The sequence below is a fragment of the Chroicocephalus ridibundus genome, chromosome 4 (genome assembly GCF_963924245.1).
Source record: "Chroicocephalus ridibundus chromosome 4, bChrRid1.1, whole genome shotgun sequence".
Lineage (NCBI taxonomy): Eukaryota > Metazoa > Chordata > Aves > Charadriiformes > Laridae > Chroicocephalus > Chroicocephalus ridibundus.
The window spans coordinates 30,483,260-30,508,741 of record NC_086287.1 but is presented as its reverse complement, the minus strand read 5'-3'; the positions used below and the strand labels follow the sequence as shown (position 1 = coordinate 30,508,741).

At 41.3% G+C, this 25,482-nt stretch overlaps 1 protein-coding gene across 1 annotated transcript in view; it reads left to right on the top strand.

Annotated features, from left to right (window-relative positions):
• The window catches only part of MIPOL1 (mirror-image polydactyly 1), a 190,974-nt gene extending 174,385 nt beyond the window's left edge, over positions 1-16,589 (top strand). The window contains exon 12 of the mRNA XM_063332191.1: positions 10,344-16,589. Coding sequence (XP_063188261.1) covers positions 10,344-10,410 — 67 coding nt within the window. The 3' untranslated portion in view covers positions 10,411-16,589. The remainder of the gene's footprint in view (positions 1-10,343) is intronic.
• The last annotated feature ends 8,893 nt before the right edge of the window (positions 16,590-25,482 follow it).

The window sequence follows — 25,482 nt, the reverse complement described above, 5'->3', positions numbered from 1 at the left end:
GCTAGTTCTCCAAGGAAAAAATTACAGTTCATTATTCTAATGTAACACTGAGTCATTAATTAATAGCTAGATTTTTCCATAAGTCTTTTAATTTTTTTTAACAATATTTTGTAGAAAGGAAAGATCAATTGTGTTTGTATGTAAGAGAGCTAACAACAGCTTTAACCCCACCATTGCCACTATTTTATTGGCAAGTTGCTTGGCTTTCCCATTCTACATTTTTGCTGTATGTGACGTGGGTGTAAGGATATATATCTAAACACTGAGTTTTTGGAAGGCTAAATCGTTAGGAACAAATTTTATCACCTCAGCTACAGAGTATGGAATTTTTACCCATACAAAGTATCAAAATTCAGCCTTTGAGTGGAAGACATTGCAGGTATTGGAGAGATTACTATATTTAGCACTTTATTCTGTGCCTCATATCCATCTCTATTACCTCAATTTTTTATTTGATAAGGTAATCATATGAATTCTTTGATGGATATAACAGGTGAACATCTACATCTGATAAAAGGGATATCCGAACTGATGAACTCAACACAAAAGACGTTTCACAGATTTCTGATTTTAAATACTGAGAAAATATTTTACTCTATGCTTTTGGACAGTTTTGTGAATCTGATGTAAAGCCAAATTTTTATGCTTTCTTCAGCAGGGATTAAATGTTTTTTCTCCTACAATCAGTCCCATTGATGTCACCACCAGGCAGAATTGCCACCATGGGCTGAGCCTGCAAGCTCACTAGTTCAGAAGAATTAAAGCTGTCCTCAAAATGAGCTGAAGGTCCACTGCTTCCCTCCTGTGTCAGCCTTGCTCAGGAATTCACTCACCTCCCAGGAGCAGGAGGAGAAGCTCATTCCCAGTCGGATGGAAGGAACATGGAGCAAAATAAGCCCATGGGGCCAGTGAAAAAAATCTAATGTGAATTATCTTGCTAGAATGGTGCAGAAGACAGTTGGAGACAGTCTGTCTGACGACTACTGGAGAAAGGTTACTGAAGCTTAGAAGTGGGAAGGCTTGTTTTTACCTTAATGGCCTTGAATGGCTGATAACAGGAAAAAGCCTATGAAGTATTTTAAGGAGCACTACACATGTGTAGAAGACACTTTGCTCTATGATGCTAAGTCTCAGAATGTATTTTTAAAGCCCTTTTTTTGTGTGTAAATGAGCGGTTAGGCATCTTTGCTGGTTTTATCCCTGCATAGGGGATCACCATCACCGTAAAAACATCACCGTAATAGACAAGATCCATGTTGATAACATCTACCTATAATATATTGTGAACATTAAGAGGAGGAGAGGGTGTTTCACTCGTGGATTTTTTGTTAGTCCACTACTAAGGGAAGACTGCTCTTATTTTTTATAGAAATACTTTTCAGGATTATGACTAAGTGTGAGTTACCCTGAAACCAGGGTGGGCACCACTGGATCACACTGGAAGGGTGAGGAGTTCACCTACCAGTCTGAGCATGTTACAAAGGACTTACCACAAGTGGGAGCTTAATTAAATGCTTTCCTCTTACATCCAAACCCATTTCCATTGTTACTTGATCTCTCAGTGATATCATAGAAGAAATTCCAGCTTGGGCGATATCCCATCAGTTATGCCAGGAAGGCAAATCTATGGAAATATATCAAACCTATGTAAAAATCATTGGTTTTAACATAAAGTGGAGGGATTTGATAATGGTTTATAGGAAGGAATTTCTCTCCACAAGCTCCAGATTACTCTTGGTCACAAGGGTGGGAGCTGTCTAGAGCCAGCAAGTCTGCATCGGGTTTTGTAAAATATTTGTGGAATCAAGAAAAAAGCTCATGTTGTCTTTATTGTTTACGATATCAAGAGGAGTCTGCCAAAGTTGTGCTTTGATGGGATGTACTTGGGAAACAGCCGGAGTAGTACCTCAGTATTTGCAATTTTACAAACTCATTGTAAACATGACTTGACCAGAACATGCCCAAAAGGGGTGGAACTGGCTTGGAATAGGCAGCTGAGAGGTTCAGACCTGGCCTTACAAGGAAGGCTTGTTTGAAACATGCAGAAAGGTGTAATGTGGTGGTTTCAGACTGATACTTTTAAAGTTTAGAGTCTCTTAGTAACCCCATGCTGTACAGATCCGTAAATATGTATCAGTCTGCTGGTCCTGCATTTCATAAGGAATCCCATCTGTTTGTTTTGGGCAGGTTTGAAATACTATTTGTTTTAGATAATCGATTTTTGACATTGCTTTTAAATATTCCTGAAGAGGGATTTAAAACAAAACAAAATCCTCTAAAAAGTAGGTCCTTCTTCCATCTCCTGAAACACATCTCAGCTGGATATAGAATAAGAGAACTGGCTAGTTGTTACTAGTTGACATGGTCCAGAGCACGGATTGAGAAGCTGAGAGAGGTGGGCTCTGTATCCAACAATTTTAGGCTCTAATTCTGCATGTATTTATGCCTATACTTTTTCGGTTTTGTGCACATGAGGAACCCATTTCAGCTCAAGACTATTTATACATAAAATTAAACAGGAAAAAAAGTCTGTGGATCTTTTCAGTTTTCTTGATTGGTTGAGCTTCAACAAGTCATTTCACTTCTCTGCACACTGTTTTGCCGCATGCAAAATACACATAATGCAAAATAGAGCTGATGTCTGCCTTTTGAACACTTTACATAAAAGTTCTGAGCATCCATCCATGTTGTAAGCATTCAAAGCAAAGAATAATTGCTTTTCTGAGGTAGTATTGCTCTCAAGAAGACGGGAAACAGTTCAGAGACAGAGTAAGGTTGCCTGTGATTCATGGTACTCTAAGGATACCCAACATCTTCACCAATGGGCAGGATTAGTGTTCACCGGGAGTCGGTAGGAATTAATGTTTTTCCCCTCTTCAGAATGAATAAGTACTGTGACAAAATACTTTCTATAGGGAAGATATATTAGCGTAATGTAAATCTGCTAGCTTTTCCTAAGCAGATGACAGAGACTTCCAGGAAGTATTTGGCAAGAAAATTGACCCTTGCCTATTCATAACGGCACAAAGTTTCTGGAAATGCTTTCACTGTAAGGAGTAGGCTTTGATGTCAAGATTTCTCCTGCAAAAGAGACCACCTGTGACCCCAAATGGGTGGAAGCAGAAACTGTCGGTGCTAAAAGTAATCCAAGCTTATGGAATGAGGTATATGAAAGGGTTTTCTGGCATAAAATTTGCATATAAACTGTTAGACTCAAGCTGGAGTAATGAGGTGAAATTCTGTGATCTGATTAAATAATCTGATCGGTATCATTTGGCCATCATATGCCAATATATCCTCTATTTCAGTTATTGTTAAATTTTTAACTTGCTTATATCAGTCATGTGCTCAGGTATGAATGGTCCATCCAATCGTGAGTCTCTGTCTGGTCTAATTGATAAGCATGTTGCAGATCTCAATTTACTGAAACACAGATGAGGTTTAGCATAGTAGTTACAGGGTTTATTTTCCTTTCTCATAAACTTGTTTATTTTAGGCAATCAGTATATGCTGTCCTGAGAAAGCATTTGAAAGCAAAGGAGCAATACCTTTCACAAGGTGGCATTAAATCCAGCGTAGATGCAAAGTCCTGATTCTGTGTTATCCTGTACTGTGTAGCAATCTACATCAATGCAAAGTAGGGTGAAATGCTGTCAAAATAGACCAACTGTGTTTACCACTCACTTTTCCTGCTGGTCGTGATGGCACAAGGTGAATAGTAATGGTGAGCTAGCTCATAATCTTCCAAACAGAAGGTAGAGAGCAAACAATTTGACAAGATTAGTTATTGTGGACCACAGATAAAGGCTTAATATTTTAGCCAAGGCCTGTGTAAGCCAGGTTTATTTTGAAATATGTCTGCTGTCAGGAGCCCAACTGGCTGTATTTACTTCTAAGTTTAATCATATACAGAATTACTCTTTTGGGTTGAGAAGACGCTGAAAGGGATTTAATAGGAATGCTTGTTTTGTGACAGTGCTTTTCAGAGGCAGAATGGTTTGCCCTGCCAAATTTAAGGCCTGTAAGTTTAATGGAACATACTTTTTGGAGTGACATTACAAACAGTGTTGGGCAGGCAGGAATTGGCGGCGGTGCCTGGGGTGATTAGATTCAACACTGTGGTCTACCACGGTTTAGAGCTCGCTGATGCTGCTAAATCAGTCTCTAAGACTTGTGTTTTAAGACCAGAAAGGACCATTAATACCGGTCAGTCCAGCCACCTGTCTAACACAGACCACTGGATTTTACTCGATAATTCCTGCATCAGGTTCAAAACCACTGCTGAACTCCAGCGTGTCGTTTAGAAAGACGCCCAGTCTCCCAGCCAAAAGATGCAGAGGGAACTTTGTTAAGTAGAGAGAGGCAGCCCGGTGCGTCTGAACCACGTGTAGCCTTTACCACTGTGATGAGTTGTGAAGGAATTGTTACAGACTGGTGTGTGACGGTTAAATGCAACCAGCAACGTTTTTTAGTGAGTTGGTCAAAAATTATTATTGTTCAAAAGGCAGGCTTCTGAGGTGGCAAAAGTAATACCTGAATTGAAGAATAAGAATCATTAAAGATTCACTGAGCCACCCAGAGGTAAGAGGGCGATGCCTCTGTAGCATGGTAGATAGGCCACTCGCTGCGAGGTCATACCCTTACATTCCAGGCTTTGATCCAGTGAATATTTAAGCGTTTTATTCAATTGGAGCAGCCTCAACACTTGAAACTGCGAACAAGCCACCACAGCACCCGGTGTTAGCGCAGTGCTGCTCCCTTGAGAGGGAAACAGCTGGAGTCCAGTTCCGCCATACAGATAATAGAGCTGAACCAGTTTCCTCCAGCCTCTTGAGGAAATGGTCCTACCCAAATGACTGGTTTCTCGGTGAGACTGGTACCACAGCATCCTCTCTTCTCGGTGTCATTTGTTTCCTTGACTTTTATGGAAAGTGCCTGAAAAGAAGTATTCCATTAAGGATTCGATTAAATATATCCAAGAGGAGGACTGAAGGAAAGGAGAAGAAAAGGAAAGGAAAGTAATTTTTTTTATTCTGAGGTGAAATTAAGTGAATTTGTTTGTATGACCACTCACCAAACAGGCAGTTATTCACTGAGCTCTACTGCTAAACTACCTGTAATGCTCTTGTCCAATGCATTTTATTTACCTAATATATTTTCAAATGCTTGGTTTCTAAAGGGAATTAGTGTTAGCAAAACACATTCCACAAGAAGCCAGAAATCATGCAAGTAAGGCCATCTTCATAGTCTAAACCTAATCTTATCTACTGGAAAGATAACCAAGGGTTATAGTTTAGGTTTATAAGCCTTTATATAGCATTTCAAAATCCAACAGGGTTTTGTTTTTATCGCTTAACTCCTCCATCTGCAGGTAGAAGCTATTGTTTTCGGCTAGTCTATATATAGCTCTGCAGATTAGGACATAGGCTACTTGAAGGATGCCCTTTTCTTTCAGTTGGGTATCCATATTGGCTATTTCTGGGGCATGATGCCCTGGAAGATCACTCTGTGACTGTATAATTCTGCCATATTCAGAACTTGTGGATAAAGGCCACTGCTGTCGTGCGGAGTGAGTTCCTTTGGCCAGAGATGTAGCAGTGTGGGAGGATGTACTGATCCTTATGCAGTTGCAGATTTTTTTGATCCCAAGCTACAGTTTAGAGCTAGACTTCTTCAGCAGAATAAGCGGAAGAGGAGAGCAAGCCAAAAATGCGCGTTTAAGAGTCGGCACTAGAGATGAGAACGCAACATTTTTGCAACTATACGTTCGGCTTCTGGGCTCGTGGAACAAACGTCTCTGTCAGTAAGGATTTTAAGTCTGCTTTACGATAGAGACTGATATATACTCAAGGGAGCAAAGCTCTGTAAGGCTAAAAATCAAAGCAGATTGTCAGACAGTTCAGGAACTACATAAGAACACTCCAAATAACAACATACACTCCATACAGGCATTTTGTCAGATGTATGCATACCTGTTAAGAGAACACAATTTGGAATAACTGGAAGAGGAGTTGAGAATGGTTGAGAATTTGTCTTGGGGAAGACACACAGAGCAATGTTCTTGTTTAGGTAGCATTCCTCTGAAGTTGGGGACCTTCTTAAGCTTAGCAACACTTTTTAAAAGTACATATTCAAACTGGTAATATCATAGCAGCAAGCCCCTCCAGGAAATCTTTTTACTTCTGTATCAAAATACAGATTCACCTGATTAATTCCAATTTTGTATTGAGGAAGAATTAAGCCACTGCAATTCAAGACTCTTCACAATAGTGTGTCTCTTGCTAGCTTAAAAATAACGATGGACCCGATGTCCCTTTCCTAATTTGTGTTTTTTTATGTTTCCATTTCATGGAAGCACTGAGATGAGTATTCAAAAAGTAGGTAGTGTAAATAAAGAATATTTCTAGTTCTCATCTTTGTGCTTTTCATGGATTCGAATTATATCTATCCCAAAAAACACAGGACTTTTTTGACTTTGGGCATGTGCAAGTGAGTATAAATAAGACCAAAGTTGCACCTATCCACCTGAATATGTAGTTTATTTCTGTATTTTATATTCCATTTTTACTTATTTTGCATGCACACATACAGTAATTGTGTGGAGAATGCTGAAGCGGCATTTGCTCAGAGAATTTATTTGCTAAGGGACAAATTTTCTAGAATTGTTTAAGTATCAAGAAATAGCGAGGGTCACCTACTGGGATTTTCCAAAATCTCTGAGCAAGAAATTGGAGTGTGTAAGAATGAGGAACGAGACCTTAAGAGGTTTTGTTGAACATTCCTAAACATGTCTGTCTGTCCTTGCACATTTGGACCTTCAGCCCTGCAGCTGAGTTGCCCACTGTATCTTTCTGTCTGACCTAAAGCACCAGCTGAAATAATTTCTTCTTGAATGACTTGTTTCGTTGCTTCACGAAACACAAATTCAGTGACTGTCTGCCTTACATCTCAGGAGAAGATAGTGTCATATTGTGCATTTAATTTATGCTATGAGGACTGTTTCCTTCACAAGCAAAAAGATGAATGTCATTTGTTAAATCTGTGTCCTAGTATGCGGTCAAACATAGTCAGTATTGCTTTCAGTTAAGTAAAATATGTTGAGATTATAGTGGCAGATGCATCATGATTTCAGGGCATGCTCTAGTGACAGAGACTGTAGGGGGTTTGTGTGTGTGTGTGTGTTTGGACTTGATGATCTCAAAGGTCCCTTCCAACCATGAAGATTCTATGATTGCACAAAGTAATAAAAGTTGTTTTCTTCAGGTCAGTGTCTTCCATATTTTGAATAAAACTCTGCAAACATTGAGAATTTTAGGGTAGTTCCCAGCACATCCCATGAGTCTGTTTAGATATTTAAATTACCTTTGGTCTTGAGGTATAAGGCTATCCCTTCAGTTTACCATGGATTAAAATGCCTAACCTCTGGAAGGAGCTGCCTGCAGCATCCCACCGGGCTGGGTACAGAGCCTTATCGACAAGGGGCGATTCTGCCACTCGCACCCCTTGCAGGTAGCATCTCATTGATACAAACGGCCTTGTTAGCTGCCTTTTATTACTCACAAAGAAAAATGTTGCTTAGTGTGAGTCGGGATAGCAGAGTTGGGCCCTTGGTGAACAAAGAGTCCAGGATTATCGTTCCGAAAAGCCCCCTGAGGCCTGTATCAAGAGTTATTAACCACTGATTCAGCCCATAGCTTTATTTTGTAGGCTTAAGTGGGATTTCAGTGGTATATTGGGTCTTGTGTCTGTGTAGGGGTGAATTTTGCCCTCTGTTATTTTATCTTATAAATAGCTGTTACAGTTTCTCTTTTACATTATTGTTTAAATCTCTTTCAAAGGTATGGTTTCTTAATCCCCTGCTGCTTTTTTTTTTCTTTCTTCTAATAAAGAGTAAATAAATTTGCAAATCCACACATGACTGAAACAAAAGGCAAATAAGCCCTGCACGGTTTGTGTTTGGTGCAGGATACCTCATTTTGATGATTTCAGTCATCATTCATTTGAAAAGTAGAAGCTATGATTGTTAAGCCTCATTATTTTCAATGAAGCCTGACAGTTTCAAGGTTAAACAGAAGACAGCTACTTTCATCCCAGTGGTATTTCTCTCCAAACATGGGCAGCTCTTCGCTAACTCGTCTGCTCTGGTGTGCAGTGTCATTGCTTGGTCACAGAGTGGTGCACATCTAAGCCCAATTGCAGGACAGCGTGTAAGCAGTGACCTCCAACCTACGTCTCCCCAAACGAAACCTCAGCTATTGGAGTCATTTTTCCCCCACTTGCATAAACCATGCAGTATTTCTTTTGAACTGAACAGTGGTTTAAATAAGCCATGATCTCAGATTTTGCTATTTTTCTGCTGTCTCCCAGAAAACAATTTGTGGCCCCAACCTTCTGTTTGTCCTGACAATTTGAAATGTTTCTCCTGCACTTTATGTCTCTGAAGCACGTTAAAGAGGGTGCTACTGTGAGAGAGAAAGAGACCTCCAGTGATAGTTAAAGTGGCTGAGAAAGCTGCAGTGCTTCAGAACATACATGCTATTAAAAGTGAGGACTGATCTGCCATTGCTTTCTGAAATTGCACATGGACTAGCAACTGATCTAACAGGGAAACTTCTCAGCAAGGGAGGCTGAGGAAAATATGACCTATCAGTAACTGAGTTAAAACCCTTAGAACCCAGAAAACATTGATTTATCCACTGTGAGAAAACTTTCAGGAGCAAATAACTTGTGAAAGCCCTGACTTCATACTTGCAGGGACTGACTGCACTGACTGTCTGGGTGCTGCCTCCATAAAGACAAAGAAGTGCAGTAGATGCCTGTTACAAAACCAGGAAAAATGCACTAATTGATTAAAAAGGAAAAACGATACATGGAAAACTGAAGGGAGAGGAGTAGCGAAGCAGTAGTTTTTCACCTGGGCTTTCAGTCCTTTAGAGTCCCTGTGAAACAGCAAGAACCAGCTGAACTTTCCACATACGTTTCCTGGTGTCTGATAATTACATTAGGGTGGTGAATTCTTAATCTCGTTTCAGGAATTAAGTCACCTGGTGAGTACAATGAAAGGTGTAGCTTCATGGTGCTTGGTGGTTCCTGGAAAACAAGAGTGTTTCAATACGTACCATGTGTGTTAGTCATGACTTGTGACAATAAATCCAAGAAGTGTTAACTAGTTTTCCTGCACTGAAGTTACTAATGCATCCATGAGATAAAATGAATTTTGCAGTTTTGATAAAGCTGTGCTATTTTTATTTCCTATCTGCATTCCTCGTATTGTATAATATATTAAAAAAAAAAAAAACAGTTCTGTCTTTTCAGATAAGAAAAAGTGGTCAACTCGCAACAGTGAATACAGCTATTTGAACCTGCAACTCCTTTTATCCATTACGGAAGTTGTGTGTATAGTATGCTGGACATGGTTCTAAAAGTGTTCTACTACACACACTGTCTGCTTTTATATAGTTAGTTTATTTGTGGAAGAACTTTCATTGAAGGATTCCATAAAATACAGATATATTGAAGAAATAGCTTGAATTCGTGGTTACTGGAGTGCTGAAGATAAATGTGTGCAAATGGAAAACCCTGAACAAATTTAGCTCTTTGTATCTGCCTGCCTACTTTAACAGAAGGAAAGAACAAATTAAGCTAGTAAGATGCTGGACATGCTTATAGCCTGTGCCTTAAAACTAAGAGAGGATTAGGCGGCTCGCTGTCCTACTTATTTAGACTGTTAATTTTTCTGCAGTTGTGTCGACACAATAATCATACGGGCCATCTTCGAAATATCATCGTCCACATCCTCAGAAACTTGTCATGTTGGGTATTTTGAAAAAGTTTTTGAGATAAAACACATGGGGTTTTAGGCATAAATTTATAAACTGGACAATTAAAGTATCTGTTGGATAACGGGCAGGGTATTTTTTAAGGGGGAACAGCAGCTAAGTGTTACATTTAACGAGAGCCACGGACCACTCATATTTTAAAAAGTGCAAGAATTGAATGTGCGGCTTGCACCAAAGTGTAAATGCGCCATGGGATTGCTGCACGGGGTTTTGTGTTAATGCCTTATGGGGACCTCAAATACTACATATACTACAAAAGAAAAGTGAGTTGATATGTACCACTGGCTGCAAATGGATTGCGTTGTAGGTTAAAAAGTTTTCCGTAAGTTGTCTGCATTTTCCCTTAATGTCTGTCTTTTACAGTAGTGCTTTGTTTCTGAGCGTGACCACCACCAGGACAGCTTGGTTCAGTGCAAACACTGTCTCTTTCAGCCAGAACATTCCTAACGTTAGCTTCCTTTTTTTTTTTTTTCTCTCCTCTCCCTCTCCCCTGCCCCCTCTCAGGTTGGAAAGGCTGGTGGACGTCCTGAGGAAGAAGGTTGGAGCAGGGACCATTAGGACCGTGATCTGATTGAAAGCTCTAGTCTAAGGAAGCATTCACATCTGGTGACCAGGCTGCTTCATTCAGCACTGTGTAAACACTAAAGCCTTAACTTAGCAAACAGTTGTTAGAAGTGGGACACTCCAGCGACATTCCAAGCTGAGATAAAATCAAATCATAAATGTTTAACTACTTTGCTGCTGAGTTCTCTGATTTGTTGAAATGTTTCACTGCAAACATATATTTGTTTTTAAGCAGATGCATTGTGGCACTGTGTGCTGTGAAAAATGATGTAGATGCTTATTTTAACAGTCTGTCCTCTCGGCATTACTAGACTATAGTCTGCTGCAAGGCACAGCTTGATCATGTGTTCAAATACTGCAGGCTTCAGGTGCAAAATCCTGCAAGGCAGTTTCAAAATTAAAATCCCTTGTGTCATTTGTGAGACTGCAAACAGTCCAGTATTTGTATGTTAAATATATTAATTGATAAAGTAGGTTCACAGTCAAGAAATATCTCTGGCTAGTATATTGGAGATTTTTTCCTCCTTACTCATAGCCCATTGAATTGCAGCTAGTGACTGTGGCTACGTCTAAGGGAAGGATATATGTATAGCTTTATACAATGGTTGAATAGCTACTGCTAGTTCATGGCGTTTTCAGCGTACGTTAAAAAGAAATGTACCATTGGGTTTCACTGGAGGCACAGCTTCATAAATCGCAACATGAAAGCCTTGTGACACTGTACAGTATGTCAGACAGGGGGGAAGGCTTCATGTGTTGCTTTTAGTCTCTCCTCTGTTGCTTCCTGTGAGGGAAAATCTCTCAAACATTCAGAAACCACCTTATATAGTCAAAATTCACCTATTCAGTGTAAGGTGGGTCCCTCACCCCTTTCTTACAGGACTTTTTGCCTGCTTCTTCTAGACCTCTGATTGTTCTGCAGAGCAGGAGTACCATCCAGAGGTACTCCAGAGGCCAGACTGCCAACCCTCTGCTTTGTGTACTCCTGAAGTGCCCCGGGACTGAACTCTTGGGCTGAAGGATAGACTCCTACATGGAGGGGAGAAATTGAGGGCTGAGGAGGAAAATTTGGGGTACACAGACACTATGGACCTTACAGATACAGGAGAGTCACACCTGTATATTGTATTTGTTAAGTTTGTGACCCAAACATCTCCCTGTATTCTGTGTCTTTGTCACATGACCAAAGGTGAGCAGAAGAGTCAGGTCAGCACTCTTACAAACCTGCTCAAGAAGGCAGCTGCAATCTCTAGACAGCCCAAATTCCGTATTGAATCTCAGGAGCACAGTGGGCTTTAAGCTACTGCCAGGACCAGCGAGCTCAGGCAGGGTGGACGTAGCTCCCTAAGGCTTCCACTTGCCTTCTCTGCTTTGTGTTTAATGCTGTTATGCTGTCTTCCCTCTTAATGTTTGCTTGTACAGATGTCATGATAGGGCAGTCTAGCTGAAGAAAATCAAATTTTAATTTTGGGTAGGGGGACGCATTTCAATGCCATTTCAACCTTCTTCATCTGCAGACCTAAGCTCCTCCTGATTTCAGTTGACGAAATTGAAACTCCCTTGCAGGGAGATGACTAGCATTCCTCCATGCCTAATTTACCCAAGTCACTTCTAGAAACTTCTGAAGTACTCCTTTTTGACCTTTGGTCAATTCTAAGACAGCCAGTGAGTCTGGAATCTCTCCCCCACACTTATTCAGTGGGAAGAAAGATTAATGCTTCCAGAGCAGAGGACTGTCACCCCCTGACTCCCAGCCCCTTCACCAGCTCCCTTGTGCCCCTCTGGCACTTGGGCGACTGTAGCGGTTTAACCCCAGCCAGCAACGAAGCACCGCACAGCTGCTTGCTCACCCCCAGTGGGATGGGGGAGAGAATTGGAAGAGTAAAAGTGAGAAAACTCATGGGATGAAATGAAGACAGTTTAATAGGTAAAGCAAAATCTGCGCACGCAAGCAAACCAAAATGAGGAGTTCACTCACTACTTCCCATCTGCAGGCAGGTGTTCAGGCATTTCCAGGAAAGCAGGGCTCCATCACACGTAACAGTTACTTGGGAAGACAAACGCCATCACTCCCAGCATTCCCCCCTTCCTTTATCTTCCCCCAGCTTTATATGCTAAGCATGACGTCACATGGTATGGAATATCCCTTTGGTCATTTGGGGTCAGCTGTCTTGGCTGTGTCCCCCCCCAACTTCTTGTGTACCCCCAACCTGTTCACTGGTGGGGTGGTGTGAGAAGCAGAAAAGGCCTTGACGCTACGTAAGCACTGCTCAGCATCAATGAAAACATCCTTGTATTATCAACACTGTTTTCAGCACAAATCCAAAACATAGCCCCATACCAGCCACTATGAAGAAAACTAACTCTATCCCAGCCAAAACCAGCACAAAGACTCAACTGCTCTTTTTCCTACTGCCCTCATTGTGCTTTAGCGCACTAAGTCAAAGACAAGGTCTCCTGAGCTGTCAGTGCTGTTGAAACGTTTCTGCTCTAAGGAAATGGTAAAGAAGGAATAAAGATAAAAATGTAAAGACTACTGTACTGTGCTAGACCAAAGGTCTAACTACTCCAAAGACTGCCTTTGGCAATAACCAGTAGAAGATGCCTAGGAAAGGGTAAAAAGTCCGGCCAACACAAGTGACCTTACTCCCGAATGGTCTCCCAGTAATTTGTTATTTAGGGGCTTTCTGAGCAATGGTGTCTTTGTATTTAGCAGCATTTTTTCATTACCTGTTTTTGAATCCATTTAAACTTTCAGTATCTGCTTGTTCCTGTCACAAGGACTTATGCAGTTAATGATGCATTGAGTGAAGAAACATTCCCATTTCTTTGTTATGAGCCAGCTCTATTCATTTGCTATCACCTAGTTTTTCTATTAGAGAAACGGTGAACAACCTCTCCTTCTTCATATTGTTTCCAGGTCCCTCATGATTCTACATATTTGGCATCCTTCCCCCACCATCTCTTTTCCAGAGAAAATCCCCAGTCTCTTGTAGAGAAGCTGTCTTGTGTTTTTAATTGGCCTTGTCATGCTAATCTATTTCTTTTCCAGTTCTGCAGTGTTTCTACTGAGATACAACCAGATTTGTGCCTGGTATTCAAGATACGGACAAATTGTGACTTTAATAGTTGTCATAACAATGTTGTCTGTTTTATTCTCTATGCTACTTGTAACCATGTTTAGCATTGGATTTGCTTTATGGCAGATGATTTCTTGGAATTAATATTTCTGTAATAACATTAACAACTCTAGATCTCATTCCTTAGTTATAATATTCAGCTCAAAGGTTATCATAGGGTGTATGGGGACAGAACTGTTCTCTGAATGCATAACGTTGCATTTATGGGTACTGAATGTCATCTGCTGTTTTAGCATGACCATGAGCTCCTATTCTATCTCTTTTCACAGCTCACCTTTACTACTCACAGTAACATAGTATCGTCAGTATCTCCACACTGAATACGGACATATGAAATAGCTCTATCTCGAAATTAACTCCCTTTTCAAGGTGATTTCTTGGTTAAGTTGAACATGGGCTCTGGGCAAAGATGCCTGTAGGACAATAAGGTAACTTTCCTTCACTGTTAAAATGATATATTTATTCTTACCCATTATTTTAATCTAACTGTTAACTACTTATTTTTCCATGTAAAGATCTTCCCTCTTACTCCTTGGCAGCTTTTATGAGGAAGCTTGTTTGCTACTTTGGAAATGCAAGTTTACTAAATCAGGGCTTGCTTTCCACGCATGAATGTGCTCAGTTACTCCCTAGGAGAATCGAGAAGTCTTCAACTTGCCCCAAATCTTTCCGCCTCTGAGCAAATAGTCTTGTGAGTGCAGGCTTCATACAGCAAAACTGTTTGACCTCCATCCTTTTGTGTCAGCTGGCTTTGTTTAGGAAGGTAGGATTGCTCAGGCAAAAACAGTCTAGCAGGCTTAATGTCAGATACATCTGGTTGTGGGTAATAACTCCATTCGGTAAAATCAGGTGATAATTTTCTTCACAATTTTCTTTTTGACACATTGTACCTAAGTGAAAAAATATTTTTTGACTCTGTGCTGTCTTGTACCAAATAGCCTGAAATTCAGTGAACTTTTTAGTTAGGGGTTATTATCATCCTGTACATAAATTACTTTGAATCACAATTAAATTAGGTGTTGATTTTTAAAATTCAGCTAGAAATGTTTGTCGTCATTGAGAAGGACCTTGGGAAATTTACTGTGCTGAGAGGTGAAGATGTGGAAACGGTTGGGTTCTCGCTCTTCCTTGCTAACAACCTGGTGTGTGGTCTTTGGCAAATCCCTTAGTGACAGCCAGAAAAGGTATGCAGCCCCTGAAGAGGTGCCTAGGATCCTCGGGGGAGTTTGCAAAAGCATCTACGTGGCTAACGTCAAAACACTTTCGCTTCCTCACCAGCTGAAGTGAACAGCAAAAGCCCCACAGGTCCAGCAAGGCAGGCCCAGCCTTTGTGCCCTGGGGTGAATTTCTGGCCCCATTGAACCCGGCCTGAGTTTTGCCTTTCAGCGTAAGGAGGGCAGGAATTCTGGTCTGGCGTGTAGAAATAGGCAATAACGATAACAAGGGTTAATTGGCTTTTATCATTTATTCATTGAGAACTGATTGATGTCCATGCAGAGCTCTGAAGGTGAAAAGAAGCCTGCCCTATATAGCAGACAAATGCAATTGTCACTTCTGTCCTAATTTATGAGAGAAGGATGAGATTGCATCAGATTAGGTACCGGGAGTAGCAATTCATTTGCCTCCCGATGGAACAGCAGTTCATGATGAAAGGTGGCTCACCACAAGCAATGCTTATGGTGACGGTTGTAATTACTGGTCAAATTAGTGTCCCTGCTGTCTTGAAGAGCACTGATATCCTCAGAAACGTCCTTCCCCTGTGAGATTCTGTGTGTCTCTCTTGATGATCCTGCAGCACGTTACGCGTTGGGAGCCATTTCTGGTATATGCCAGGGTAAAATATGTAAATAGCATCATGTTGGCTCGGGATAAGAGCGTTATTAATGCTTTTCAGCACTGTAATTATATTCATAGTAAGCCTTCCCTAAGCCCTCACTAATTAACAATATTGTGACAAATCAACTTTAACAGAAAAGAACTGTGGACCTTTAGTCATTTAGTACTGTTTTTCATTCAGCCCACAGCCCAAAATTGGTAGCAGGGTTTTCTGTACTAGTGTTGGGAAAACTGCTGATATTTGAAAAGTTCAGAGCCAGCTCAGTCTTGTTAGTGGAATCCTGTAGATGCAGTCAGTTTGATTCCTCTTTAAATATATTCACAGGAAAGTAAGATTCATTAGTTAATCATTAATGTAGGGGAATATTAAAACTGCTTTTACAAATAAGCCATCATATTGAAATAGTTTAGTAATGTCAATATGTTGTCATAGGCGCATTTCTTTCTTTATTCCAAATCACAGGACGTTTTACAAGATACCTTAATTTTCAAATTAAACGGCTTTATAAATATTTTTATCAGGTGATCAAGATTTGTAACATCTTTAATCCACGTACACAAATGAACTTGCTATCTAAATGTCAGGATTTCTCGGAGCCTTTATCTTCTTCATTTGGAATAATTCCAGATGAAAGCTGTTAGGTTTGTTGGGTTTTTTTCTTTTTAATTTTTACCCCCTAAGATTCCCCTGCCGTGCAAGAATAAGCTGTGAGGCACACAAAATCACTGACCGGCAGTTTCTCTGATACCGTGCTTGCTATGATCGCAGCGTTACACGTACTGACCCTTATCGCTGTGCCATTTCACATCAGGTCTGCAGAGCTGGACTTTCTCTGTTTGTTCTTCTCATGCATTGGTAAATAAAATGTATTCACAAGTCCAAAAAACCAAAGTGGTGTTCTCATATTAGGTTGATTATAAGTCAGCTGTTGAGCTTCAGTGGTCTAAACATTTCAGTCTTCAGTTTTGTTGGGAGCACACGTGTTCTGGGAGGCTTTTAAACAAATACTTGAAATGGTTGAAAGATTTACATTGCCAGTGCCTGGCTAAATATGTAGTCTTTAGAAAAGACATGGTTTATTTTGGCACCATTTGAAAAACTCAAATATTTTAAACATTTGTTAAGTTCAAGCTTGCACATTTGAACTAAAAGTTTGCATTCCAAAATTGCATCTTGGGTTACCTGTCTCTCTCTCTTTTGTATTTTATAATCCCTTTATTAAAATAGTCTTTGCAAAAGAAGTTGGACTCTGGGGTTGTGTGGTTTTGGGGTGGTTTTTTTTTTTTTATTAATTGTAAAATATTGCCATTAACTTAATCAATTTTAAGGTAACATTTACCTGGTAACTCTCTTCAACTAAGCAATCGAAACACGGCACCAGAAGGGTTTTCAGAATTTAGGGCTTCATGTCGGTATCCAAGACTTGGTTGTAAAATTAATCAAATACAGGAATAGAGGCCAAATCCTGCAGTGCTTTATTCTTAGTCACTCTATGTACTGTCATCGGTAAGTACTAACCCTGATGGTGAGTGCAGGGCCAGGCAATAAAGAAAGCAGGTTGAAAAGGTGTACTGAACTGATAAAATAGAATAGCTCAAGGAAAAGGAAAAGCTGTCTTTCACCTGGAGTTGGTTTTCTTTTCCTTCCCTTGGCAGAAGCAGGAGGGGGAGGGGGCAGGGGCAACGTCTAGTCTAACCTTTTATTTAAAAAAAAAAAAAAAAACCTTTTATTTTCTCCCAAGTTTTCACCTGAAACTTGCCCTGAAATTTAAAAAGTTGAGAATGTATAAATGGAAACCACCATATTTTGTTTAAAGCCTGCAAGAACACCCGTTCAACAAGTCCTGGAGCACACCGTTCCAGTTGTGCGCGTGCTTTGGGGTGTTGCCCAGCCAGCGGCCGGCTGCTAAGGGTCACACTCCTTTCTGAGATGCCATCATCAGGAGGAGTTTGACATGTTCTCTCCATGGCTACCATGGTCCAAAGGTCCGAACAGTGTCACACTCACAGTTTATCGTTATTTGAATGGCTTCTGAATGTGATAGAAGAAGATCCATTGTTATATGGTAAAACAGCGATATACCAGATAGAATTGGTCACAACTACTTCCCAGTGGCCATGCTAAAGCAAGGTTATGATAAACCTTGTAGAATACATTACATGAATTTACGATGATTGATACTCACACTTGTGCACACTGTATTTCATATAAAATAGAAAAATGTAATGGTTTACTAAAGAATTCAAAGGATGGAAGCGATGGTATATTTGTTCATGAGCTATTAGCAGAAATAATTCCAGAGCCAGACTTACAAAAGCGAAAAAAGAAAATCAAAATATTACGATGCAAAAGTTAAGAACTACCTTGGTACTACTCTCATTGTCTGAAGCCTCAGGACTTTGTTCATTAGTATTTGACTTCCACTGATGTAGTGCCACTATTTCACAAGTTTTGTTATCAAAGAGGTAAACTGTTTTCAAGAATCAGTCTATGAGAAATGAGGTTACTGATGTGTAAGTTGATATCCATATCAACTAGCTGATATTATAAATATCAACTTAGACATTGAAATTTTGCTTAGAAGCAAGATTTCAAGTGTCTGTAAGTAAGAATCAGCTTTTCAAAAAATTAGTTTATTTCTTCACTTGGATATTAACTTATTCAGAGAACATACTCAACTCAGGTGCGGCCTCTGTGAAAGCCTACTAGACTAGAAATAGAATAACAAACAGCAGGAAGTCTCCATCAACACATGCTCATAGCACTAATATCATCCCATTTGGTGCTTTAACATGCCATATAAAATTTTTGGCTTTGTTTCTTCCACTTTATATAGGGAAAATTTTCCTTCTCACCCCTAACATTCTACCAATCCATGGAGAACATCAATATTACAGGTGATGGTTACTAAGCATTACCGGTAGAGTTAAGCAAGAGTGGGAGGTGCACAAATAGATAAAGATTCGGTATGTGATCAGTTATGGCATTTGTTATGTCAGTTGTTTTAAAACAGCAGTGGCAGAAAATGAAATGCTTCAAGCTCTGACTGTGGAATGGCAGACCCGTTCTACCACTTGGCCGTATTCTCTTTGGTGGGGACACTACCCTCAACCACAGTCCAAAAATCTAGGCCTCCATATCCACGTCATCGAATACACTTATGGAGCTGTGGGGCTCCAAAACACCATATCAAACACAGGGTTACGAGGCCTCAATGTGTGACCCTGTCAGAAAACAGAAAGACATGGGTAAATCATAGCTTTGATTTGGACTCTTCTTCCCATTAAACAAGGAAGAACAAATCAGGACACCTGGACTGCCCCGTTGTTGCTAACAGGGGAAGTGCACGATAGAAATTAAAGTTTGACTAGAACAGCAGAAAGGAATTGGGTGAAATCCAAAAACGCCTGAGTGTGGAAGCTTTCCCTGCTTCAGATGTAGAAAAGGAGGAAAAGTTGTTACAATGAGTGACAGAAAGCCTTTGCTTTGCTGATACGTAGAAGTCTTGAAAACTTCATGGAAGTCAAAGCGAGATACAGCTGTTGTAATATTTGAAAGTAGGCGTCTCACTGAGGTCAAAGTTGGTGTATGAGCATAAGCCTAGGAAATTTGTTGAAATTTGGTTGTGTTCAGTTTTTTCACTAAATTCTTGTTTGATAGGGCAAGCTACCTTTGTTCTAAATTTCAAATAAAACAGCATTTCTAATTACCTTTTAGCTATCTTGGTCACTGTATAATCAATATGAAAATCGGCAGTGTCCCCTCTACTTCTCACAGGTTGAGCAATCGAAAAGGCAGTTGTCCTATCGCTAAGGCTTTCTTGGTATAAATATGACACAAAAAGTTATGATACCAAAATAGTAAATATTGAATTATATTTAATAGGATCTGATCCCTTTTACAATTTTCATCAATAAATCTCAGCACACATTTAAAAGGAAAATAAATAACAATAGTACTTTATTCCCAAATGGGTAGAAGAAATGCCTAAATAAGCATTTGACTGTATGTTGTATTTCTTCTCTCTGTGCTTGATTAGAATTGACTAAACTAGACTGGGGATTTTCCGGGCAGATCTTACCACTTCTGTTGGTGCAGGCAGCACTCCCAGGTGTGGCTCTACTGTGGCTCAGGTGCACTCACGAAACGCCACCTCTTGCCATCCGCAGCTCTTTAGCACATTTCTAACAGTTCCCACTCTCCAGCTTAGAAAGTCACTGGCTGCTTCTCTTCAAGTGAGTAGAGAATGGGCAGGGCTTGGTTAACCTACCTGATTTTGGCTTAGCCAAAAGGGGGCTAAGAGGCGCTGGAGCCTTTTCAGTGGCCCAGACTGGTGACCGCTGAGAACACCTGGAAGATCTGGTCCTTGCTAATTTACAGCCCTCAGCGATTCATTTTGGGCTGTCTTCATTATTAGTCCAAGAAAATGAGTTGCCACTGTATGAATAAAAGTACGGACTGTGTCTATAGCAAAGTTGCCATTTGGTGGCTTAAATTTTAATGTGCCTTTATTTGCTCAGTAGCTGCTGTAAGTCAAGCTATAAAATCATATCAGCAACAAATTTTGTATGTACAAAAGGAATTTTATAAATATGTACAAATATTAAAATTTGTACATATGGATAATGCAAATATTATTAACAATACACATATATTAACAATATACATATGTACACACGTATAATACAAATATTATTAAAAATAATACCCATGTTGGGCTTCTTCGTAGACTGTTTAGTTACTAGGCCGTGGAAAAACCTCTGGAGCTGGTTACAGCTTCCCAGGGGAGTCAACAAAACTGAAGTTTACCATTGTAACATATTTTATTTTTTTCTTCTTGCCAGTAGTAGCAATGTTCAGCTTTGCAGGGACTCCCTCCAAGGGTCCCCCTCGGAGGCAAAGGGGAACCTGTGGAGTTTCAGGGCATCCAAAGATATAGGGGTGATACTGTGAAAGCGAGTTGATTTCTGGGGCATCTGTCATAGGGGATGGGGCTCAGAAAGGTCACTGTGGCCTTGGGGACCGACCGTTCCCCCAGGAGATATTATCCTGGAGGGCAGCTGCATTGTGTGCAGTAACTGAGGTTCACCAGCAGCATGATGTAGGCAGTCGTGCCTCCTGCTGACTACATGAGCCGCGTTCCCCCTTCCCTAGGGGTACAGAATCCCTTGCCTGGTGCACACACGTGCATGCCAGGGTAGAGATGCTCCCTTGGCCTTTCAGACCATAGGACCGCTTGGGCCCAGACATCTGCTGTACTGAGGTAAGTTCTTCTTTAATTCAACGGGTTCCCATAAAAGCCAGTCAAATAAATATTGATCAAACCAGCTGTGGCTGAGAGGGGTGGTGCTGCATGTGCTGGTGAGACAAGTAGGGAAGGAGAGGCTAAGAAAGAGGAACGGTAGAAGGTGACCATGCTTTGCAGATCCTTGTAGGGTCTTGAGATACTGTCTGTCTGTGGGGTCCCAACAGATAGGGAAACACTGGTCTCTGTGTCTATAGAGTACTGGAAGCAAGTTTTTAATACCATTCATGCCCTTGTCGACAACTAACACCTATCTGTGCCTGAAGTCACTTCTTTTTTATTCAGGCATCAAATCTAAGCCGGAGCCATTTACAGAATCTGGTTTTTTGAGTACATTCAGTGTTTTTGCCCATCCTTGCTAGAGTAACAGGCGTGTGAACCCATGCTGTGCACAAATGATGGCTGCACCTCCTGCACGTCTAGGTTCCCAGGTCAGGCAGGAGAAGCAGATCCCTAGAGCAAAAAGATGGCGTGGAGCCCCCCACGGCCAACTTCTGTGCATTTCTGTGCATTTTCCATGCTGGTCCCTGGCCTGGGCTATGCGGTAGGAGGCGAGAGAAGCACATCTCTCAGTATCATTTCTGTGGTATCCTGAGCGCACAGAGACTACTTGGGGATGTGAACCAAAGCACAGAAAGCGGAGCCAGATGGGAGAGTGGCTTTTAAAGTGCCCCCTTAGCACAAACCGAAACACAACTGTAGATGCATCCCGAGTGAAATCTGCCTCGGGAATTTGCTCTTTGGAGACATCGGTTTTGCACAGGGCCGGCCTCACTCTGCTGGACTGCCATTCCCCGGCTCTGAGCCACAGGCATTGCACATGGGACGCACTGCACGCATTTACAGTACTTTTGGAGTAGAGTTTGCTCTCCTCCCGAGAGCCTGAAGCGCAGGAGAAGCAAGGACAAAGATGTGTAAACTCACCCTGCTCTCTGCGCTAAGCAAAGGCTTGGCGAAGGGTTGCGCTGCAGGTGTGCAGGGATATCTGTGGAGAGTGAGAGGGACCGCTCTCGCCTGCACAGCTACAGCATCAACCATCTGCATACAGCAGCGACTGCCACAGCGTGTGCTGGAACGAAGGCCAGAAAGCTTCAGAGTTTTGCTCTTCTTTGATCGCCTAATGGAGAAACTCGGCCCAATTGCTTTTCAGGCAGCTAAATGCCTTGCTTCCTCCACATTTTGCTTGTCTGCTCATGATAACTTTATTTCCCCAGAGCTCTAACAGCCACTAGAGTAAGACTCTTATAAATCTGAACTGCCTGTGCCTAAAGAAAATACGCTTTCATCAGTGCGTGTTTTTGCAAAATCCTACCGGACTGTTCTCAACAGCCCTATATAGCAAATCCACAACTGCCCGTTGTAACTATCCACCCTGAATTTCAGTAACAGCATTATCCTTGTAATTTTCCAGTCACTGAAATCTGGTCTGCTAATGACTAACACTACATGTTACGAGCTGTTTCATCCAGAACTTCACCCTCGCGCAGCTTCATTTCCTGTAGAGCCAACCATTTGTTATCAGGTAACCTGCTACCTACTATCTCATTAAAAGTCATATTAATTTTTTTTTCAGTGATGTTGACATTTTATCTTCTCAGAGCTCTTCTAAAACCACCTGCTGCAGGTGTCTAACTGGGTGCTGTGACTATGGCTTTCCACTAGTAGTAAAGCGAGCGGAGGTCTGGCAGGCTGAACCACATATTACCCTCTTGACCCAGGATGTGTAGGAGATATACTACCACCTGCCATAGGCATGTCCTGTTCCCTCCTTCCACCCCACCCCCCCACTTGCAAAACCTGTAAATTATGTCTTTAGTTCCTATTCAGTTACTCTTTTACCTAAGCGATTAATATACAACACATGTATCTAGCTAGCTACCATGCCAATTTATGGTGATTATAATACGTGCATATAATATAGTTCAACCCAAAGCAAAAGATCTCCTTGGCTTGAAAAGCTATTGTGCATTATGAAGATGAGGAACCCAGTAGAATGGTTCAACATATAAAACCAACATGGCAGGCTCCTCCTCCTTGATTTACTGTTGCTTTTCTGGTGCACTCACCCTAGGAAAGCTGGATACCGACAAGAACGGCATTCATTCCAGCACCCCTTGGTCTGTTGGCCACCCCTAAAGCAGGTCCCGGGCCTTCAGGTGGAACTACAGATGTGCGGGGAAATTCAGATCCCTGACTAAGGACTCCACGGAGAATCTACTGCTCTTATTGAACTTGTTTTCTAGTCTGTCTTTGTCTTCTTTTTACTTCAGAACAGGGGGTCTCATTAAACTGCTTTTTCCTGAGAACTTAAAGAGCAATTTACTATCCCAAATTCTTCCCCATTTTGATAATCGGAGACCATGAACAGATTACCATCAATCTTCTCTTGGATAAACTGAACAGGGTGAGTTTCTGATATCACTTATCAGGTATTGCACAGACAGTAAGGCATTTCTAATTCTTGGGCATGCAGATGCTTGAATTGGCCACAACACTCCTTTCCTGCTCTCAGACATGGTCTATATGGAGCTGATCTCTCCCTGCCCTTACTGTGTACTTTCCTGATTCCAAGGACCGTGCGTGTTCTCTAAGGCACAGCATCAACCCAGAACCTCATGCTTAGTGTCAGTCCTAGAGTCAGAGTAGGTGTATTTGTGGTTCATTCCTCCCTAAAATTTTCTGGATGTGGAAGAAACCAGACAGAAGCTAAAATGAGGCAGAAAACAGTGACGAAAGAGTAAGCTGAAAGAAAGATGGTAAAATAGAGTTAGGAAGCTCATTTCAGTGAACCCTGCTCCATTAACGCTGATGCCTGTGTCCTCTATTTTTCTTGCTGGGCCATGAATCTTCACCCATATGGAAAGAAATAGGTCCCTGTCATAACCATCTGAAAGTGAAAAGAGCTAAAGCCAGGTAAATGTCTAGTAAGACTGCTAAAAAAAAAAAAAAAAAAAAAAAAAAAGCAAAGTGATTGTGTAGTTAATCTTGTTGGTTTAGTTGTGTTCCATGGTGATTTTAATTGCACTGTAATTTGAGCTAAGTTAAAGGATGGCAAGAATAGTGGCTGGGTAGAGGTTAGTGGAATGTGAATGGAAAGAAGTGATTTTGGGGGCAGATCTGATGGGCAGGAATATTGCTCCGCTCCCGGGAAAGGGGCGAGGCCGTTCTTGGCGTGAGCGTGACGGGGAGCAGTGCCAAGAGGCGGGCAGGGCTGGCGGCAAGGGATGACAGCCGCTGAGTAAGAGTGATACTGCACTGACCAAGAAAAGGGGGTGAGAAACACAGCACTGATGCTGGTTAAGAGGGAGGAGTTTCAAAAGCAGGACTCAAAGATGTAAGGAAGGACATCACCAGAACAGAACTGCAGAGCTGAAAGCCAGCCCTGAGCATCCGCCCTCCCAGGAGGACACTCCACAAAATCTATGAGGCTGCACCTTGAATTCACTTGAGTTTTTCCCTACCTGACAGCAGTGTCTGCCCCTCACAGCTAGAGGGGTATCCAGCTGGTAACTTAGCTTTCAGGTCCATCAGTAATGGCTGTATTCAATCATCAGCTACGGCACTGATGGGCCCTAAATTACTACTCTTTGATTAAGCTAAGCTGTCAGAGCTGTGTGCTCTGCAGCACTTGAAAGAAATGTTATTTAGGTGGACTGGTGTGGAGTGGCAGTGCGTTTTGAGCAAAGCATTCCTAGGAATGTTAACACTTAGGTCAAAATACACCTAGCACGGCTACCTTGGACTGTAGAGCCATGTAAGATGCATGAAACGACCACTTCTTGAGTCCATGCTGCAGCCTTCTTATGGTAACGAGGAGCTACTGAGGGTCAATATTAAAAACGCTCATTTTACTGATGGGGCAAAATATTTTGTTTTGGTGAGGAAAAAGAGGCACAGCTCAGAAAAGACAGGCTGGTTTTGGTGTTTCTGTAGTATGTACTGTGTGTGTGGTATATAAGTTATTACTGAGGGAAAAAATGGGAGTTTGTTCTTGGCATGTAATATATTTCGATGTCTCATAGCTCTTAAAAGACAGAAGCAGTCACAAGGATGACAAACGGCCCTGAGCATGGCAGAGCTGGCTGCACCCCTCTAGTTAGACAGCAGTGTGTGGGCTAAGGTCCTATGCACTCCTTTGAAAGCCAAAAACTCCCCTATAGCAAACTCATACTATCTCACGGGATCAAGACCACAGATTTCCCCTTTGATTTTCAAGAGCTCTTGTCATACCAAAGAAAAGCCAGCATTAAATGTGTGCCACCTTTGCCCCTGCACTTTGGGAGCTCTTATCACAGGAGAGACCGCATTTCTGCTTTCAGATTTTGGAAGGACACAGAATCTATTGCACTTTCTTACAGTGCCCTGGAACTTTGGCTCTAAAGCCGAAAACTAGTGATGGACAGGTTGCAAAACAAATTCTATGAAGTTTGCTTTGTGAAGAAGTTGATCCAACTTTTTTTTTCCTTTTTTTTTTCCTTCCCCCCCCCCCCCCCCCAGCGAAAGCAGGTCTCAGAGTAGCTAGCTGGAAGCCTTGTTGCCTTTTTCAGATACAGCACTCAATTTTGTAGCTTTAACAGCAAAATTCGTATTCCATTTCTTTCTGTTATGCACTTGCATAGATGAGATTTTAATTTACTTTTTTTTTTTTTCCAAGGGTAAAGGTATGGATTTCCAAGCCATACAAAGTAAGAACTGTGCCATCTCAGTAAAAGTTACTCGAACTCTATGTATTATTTTCACAATCCCATCTTCCACTCCTGTACATCAACATTTTTTCTGCATAGGCGCTGCGGCTTG